Raw genomic sequence first — 4,573 nt, forward strand, 5'->3', positions numbered from 1 at the left:
AGTCTTGGGCCCCAAACTATTTATCTTATATATTAATGATATTTGTAGAGTTTCTAATGACTTAGATTTTGTTGTTTTTGCTGACGACACGAATATATTTTGTTCTGGGGATGACCTGACGCTGCTTGTAGAGATGGTAAATAAGGAAATGAGGAAACTAAAATGTTTTTTCTTTCCGAGATAGGGGTGCAATAATTGATATAACAAATCAATTTAATCGATTATAGAAATATCTTATTTTAATAAATTATTTTGAATTGAATTGATTTTCTTTTTCAATAGCAGTAGCCTAATAACTAATCTACAAGCTGACAACACGTCACGATGCGAAGCGTTGTGATAAACTGATATTTAAAGGACCCTATTGGTGTTATTGGATGTTTAGCCCACTGAATACAAGTATATTACATACTGTAGCACCTTAAATGAATGGAAACCAATGGCTTCTTGTAATGTCAAGAAAACTGGAGCAATGTCAAGAAAACAGGAGTAGTTAAGCAGCCCTGGGACGTGCACATGACCTACTTTCTATGTAACAATACAGGGTTTAATAATGGTGTGACTTCCATGTGGATCTCAGACGTCATGTGGCCAGTCTATGACATCAGTACTAGGACCTCAGTCAGTAGTCTCTAGAACCAATGCTCTAATCACTTTGGTGCAAGATAACGCTGTCTATTGACTATTTTGACTATTTTCCCATTGGCAGCAGGAGGGCAGATAAGCACAGTTTAAGGATCTGTTTCCAGCTATCTGCTAGTGCGAGCTAGTGGCTGTCCTAACCATAAAAAGACTCAGGAAAACAGCGGTATAGGGTTGGCCAAATGATACAGAGGATACGTTAATTCTGAGCTTAGGTTACACTCTCTAAGTTAAACCAACACATCAAAAATGCTTTACTGCCAAGGTGTTTGTATTGGCATTTGGCACTTACACAACTCAGCATAAACCAATAAGAAATTATATCCCGCAACTGTGGGACATATGTTTTGGTCCTGAGAATCGTTAACAGACATTTTGAACCAGTTCTTTAAAACATTCTCACATTATTTACAATATGACAATTAATCCTAATCCATATACTGCCATCTCTGGGGTACTCCCCACCGCATATAAGCCCACAAAACATCAAGGGCTATAGCCTTTGCTTCACTTGTAATTCGACGTCTCATTCGTACTAATTGGAAATCTACAACACCACCTTCCTGAGGGTTAGCTTAACTGTAATATGTACCCTTAAGGGATTTGTTTTTACACTTGTTTATCCATTTTTACACTCTCAGAGTTAAACTAACACTCAAGATTTTGCAGTGTACCAACAAACAGACCTTGCAGACCATCAAGGAATATCAGACACACAGAGACTGTTGTTGACACAGCTGCAATTCACATGTGCATGTGAATTTGCATGAACGCAAACATTTACTCAGGAAAATCCTGAGTGTGAAAACTGACTCACTTAAATGTTCAATACTTTTTTTTTAAATTACAGATCCTCAAGCTCACAACACGTCATGAGTTCCCATGAGCTTGTAGATCTACTACATTAGCTATTTGTCATACAAAAAAGTATATAAGAGTTATTAAACTACAGGCAGACACGGGCATGCACAGTAGGATGTAATTTGTCATTTGTGCGTTCACATGTGGACACATGCCTACAGACATACAGTATACAGACATACGGTAAATAGATACACACTCTCATGCATGCATGTATGTACGCTCCATGGCTAGCACCTTTAAATTGTCTATTGGATTGGAAAAGTGTCTTGTCCAACTTTCCCCTAGCACTACAGCCATGAAGATAAATCATGCGAGTTATTGCTCCCCCGACCAACAAATATATTGCTGTCTGTGTGTTTTCAATCACCTGAGAAATAACGTGAACAATAGTTCAAGTCTCACTGAGGTCTTTGGATAAAGTGAGTTTGGATGTGCAATAAGAACAACCAAAGGTCTGGGACAGAGACACGCCCTTGTGGTTCGCTCAGGTCCAGATCAATGTGGAGATACACATTTTAACTACCTAACAACCATCTGTACTATAACTATTTTACAACCGTCTTTACGGTTTGGTCTTGCAGTTCGTAAATCTGCCCAGGGTCTGTATTACCGAAAACTTTGTACAATGCTGCTATTCTCTTATCCTACCCCTGCAGTTCTATAAGTTGGCCAAGGATTGGTGGCTGTTCAGTGTGTATTTCTGCCTGCCTCTGGCCTGCACCGCTGTCTTCTACACTCTGATGACCTGTGAGATGCTCCGCAAGAAGAATGGAGTCCAGATCGCTCTTAGTGACCACCTCAAACAGGTGGAGTTTTTTGATTGATTGATTGAATACTTTATTAATAGTTTGTAAAAAAAAAAAAAAGTACAGAGGTACAGTTATATAATAATGCTAAAAGGATAATACTATACAAGAAATCATCAATACTAGGAGCAGTAAAAGTATAGGGTGGGATGGGTGGTAAAGGGTGGGATGCACGGATGGTTGGTTGGTTGGTTGGTTGGTTGGATGGATAGATGAATAGATGGATGGATTGGTAGATGGATGGATAGATGGATGCATGGATGGTTTTGACGAAAGGATCATCAATGGATCAATTAATGGTGCAGCTGTTTGTGAGCGGGGGTTGTTTATAATATTTCTTATAGATCATTATTGATCATCCTCATGATGTCATAGTGCCGTGCTTTGCCACCATAATGTACGACAAAATATTGTATGTGTGTGTGTGTGTGTGTGTGTGTGTGTGTGTGTGTGTGTGTGTGTGTGTGTGTGTGTGTGAGTGACTGTGCGCGTGTGCGTGTGTGTGTGTGTGTGTGTGTGTGTGTGTGTGTGTGTGTGTGTGTGTGTGTGTGTGTGTGTGTGTGTGTGTGTGTGTGTGTGTGCGCGTGTGTGCGCGTGTGTGCGCGTGTGCGCTCGCGCGTGAATGCGTGCGTGCGTGCGTGCGTGCGTGCGTGCGTGCGTGCGTGTAGCGGCGGGAGGTGGCTAAGGTGGTGTTCTGCCTTGTGCTGGTCTTTGCTCTCTGCTGGCTTCCCCTGCATCTCAGCCGTATCCTCAAGCTCACCCTCTATGATGAGAAAGACCCCAACCGCTGTGAACTGCTAAGGTACGGTGTTGTTTTACAAGTTAAGATCAGATCAACTAATGATGATGTAACATAAGACAAAGTTCAAATGAGCATGCATGGTGGACTGCAGTCGCCCTGCAAACATGTGACAGGTCTAACGTATATGTATATGTCTCTTCCAGTTTCTTTTTGGTCCTGGATTACATTGGCATCAACATGGCCTCTATCAACTCTTGCATCAACCCCATCGCCCTGTACGTGGTCAGCAAGCGCTTCAAGAGCTGTTTCCGGGTAAGGTCTGGTCCATGCGCGCTAGCGTCCTTTCATGCTGTTTCACAAATCGCAGATTGGGACTTAGCCTGACAGACACTTTCAGTCGTGAGATTTTTTGGCCTATTTTCGGTGTGAAACCAAGTATAAATTATGCTTCACAAATTCTCAAGGGAAGTGCTGCTGAGGTTGATGAGGTTAAGGGAGTCGTTATGCACATACTGTAGTGACACTAAAGTTCTCATGTTCTACACCGCAAAGAAAAATTGATTCCATATGTTTATAGTTCATGTAAAGCATAGTCCACAAGCCAAGAGAAAGAAGAAGACTGAAATACTTCGGTTATAGGAAAAGAAATGTTTTCGTTCCGAAAAGCACCTAAGAATTTGAAGAATCCTCAAAGTTTTCTCAGCCTTTGGTTTCTCTTGACTGCACAGACTGCTTCCTTTTTATGTTTCAAAGTACACCATTTCCTTTTTTACATCATTATCTATAAAATTCTACATATTTTGCATAATACTGTAACTTTTCATATTTTGAAACATACAAAATTAACGTTGTATTGTTTGCATTATGGATTCACGTTTTGTCCTACTCCATGCATGTCCTTGCTCCACTTTCATTATTGCTCTCTTTCCCTCTCCCCTGTCTTCCTCTCCCCATCCAGTCCTGTCTGTGTTGTTGGTGCCTCCCTGCTGAGATGCTGATTGAGGAGAAAGCTTCATGCATGAAGCTGAAAGTCACCGACCGAGCCACAGACCAGAGCAACTCACGCCTCACCAATAAGACCATGACGGCTTAAAGCTGCTGCATCGTAAGATAGTGTGGCTCTGCAAAAATAACCAGATTTCTTCAAAAACGTAACCACATGTTACGTTGTTCCACTTGAAAGTCTGGTGTTCTCGGCAAGCAACACTGTTGTGCGACAACATATAAATTAGGCTAAAGAAGTAAGCCTATACAGTACCTGTTGTAAGGGCCTAAAATGACGAGAAAGGACAAAAAGAGGCCAAAAGCCTTTTGGAATGAATTGTGGGTGATAAGTGGCCATCATTAACCTGCCTTATCCAAACCATTAGCCTACATTAAGTGACCTTCACCTTGATAAAGTGCACTTTTTGCTAAAGTATTGCCACAGAGATATGTGCCACACTGAAGTGAGAACCCTGATGAGGAGATGCCTCTTAATCAGTGAGGTAAACGTATGATTTAAACCACTAACCAAGTG

The 4,573-nt window shown here is 41.2% G+C and overlaps 1 protein-coding gene across 1 annotated transcript in view; it reads left to right on the forward strand.

The window, feature by feature from the left end:
- The window catches only part of LOC311045095 (endothelin receptor type B-like), a gene marked incomplete at both ends in the record, with an annotated part of 12,533 nt that extends 8,386 nt beyond the window's left edge, over positions 1 to 4,147 (forward strand). The window contains 4 exons of the mRNA XM_084056903.1: positions 2,163 to 2,312; positions 2,981 to 3,114; positions 3,258 to 3,366; positions 4,013 to 4,147. Coding sequence (XP_083913029.1) covers positions 2,163 to 2,312; positions 2,981 to 3,114; positions 3,258 to 3,366; positions 4,013 to 4,147 — 528 coding nt within the window. The remainder of the gene's footprint in view (positions 1 to 2,162; positions 2,313 to 2,980; positions 3,115 to 3,257; positions 3,367 to 4,012) is intronic.
- Positions 4,148 to 4,573: the final 426 nt, after the last annotated feature.

This window comes from Gymnoscopelus microlampas, assembly GCF_963454915.1.
Source record: "Gymnoscopelus microlampas genome assembly, chromosome: 5".
NCBI lineage: Eukaryota > Metazoa > Chordata > Actinopteri > Myctophiformes > Myctophidae > Gymnoscopelus > Gymnoscopelus microlampas.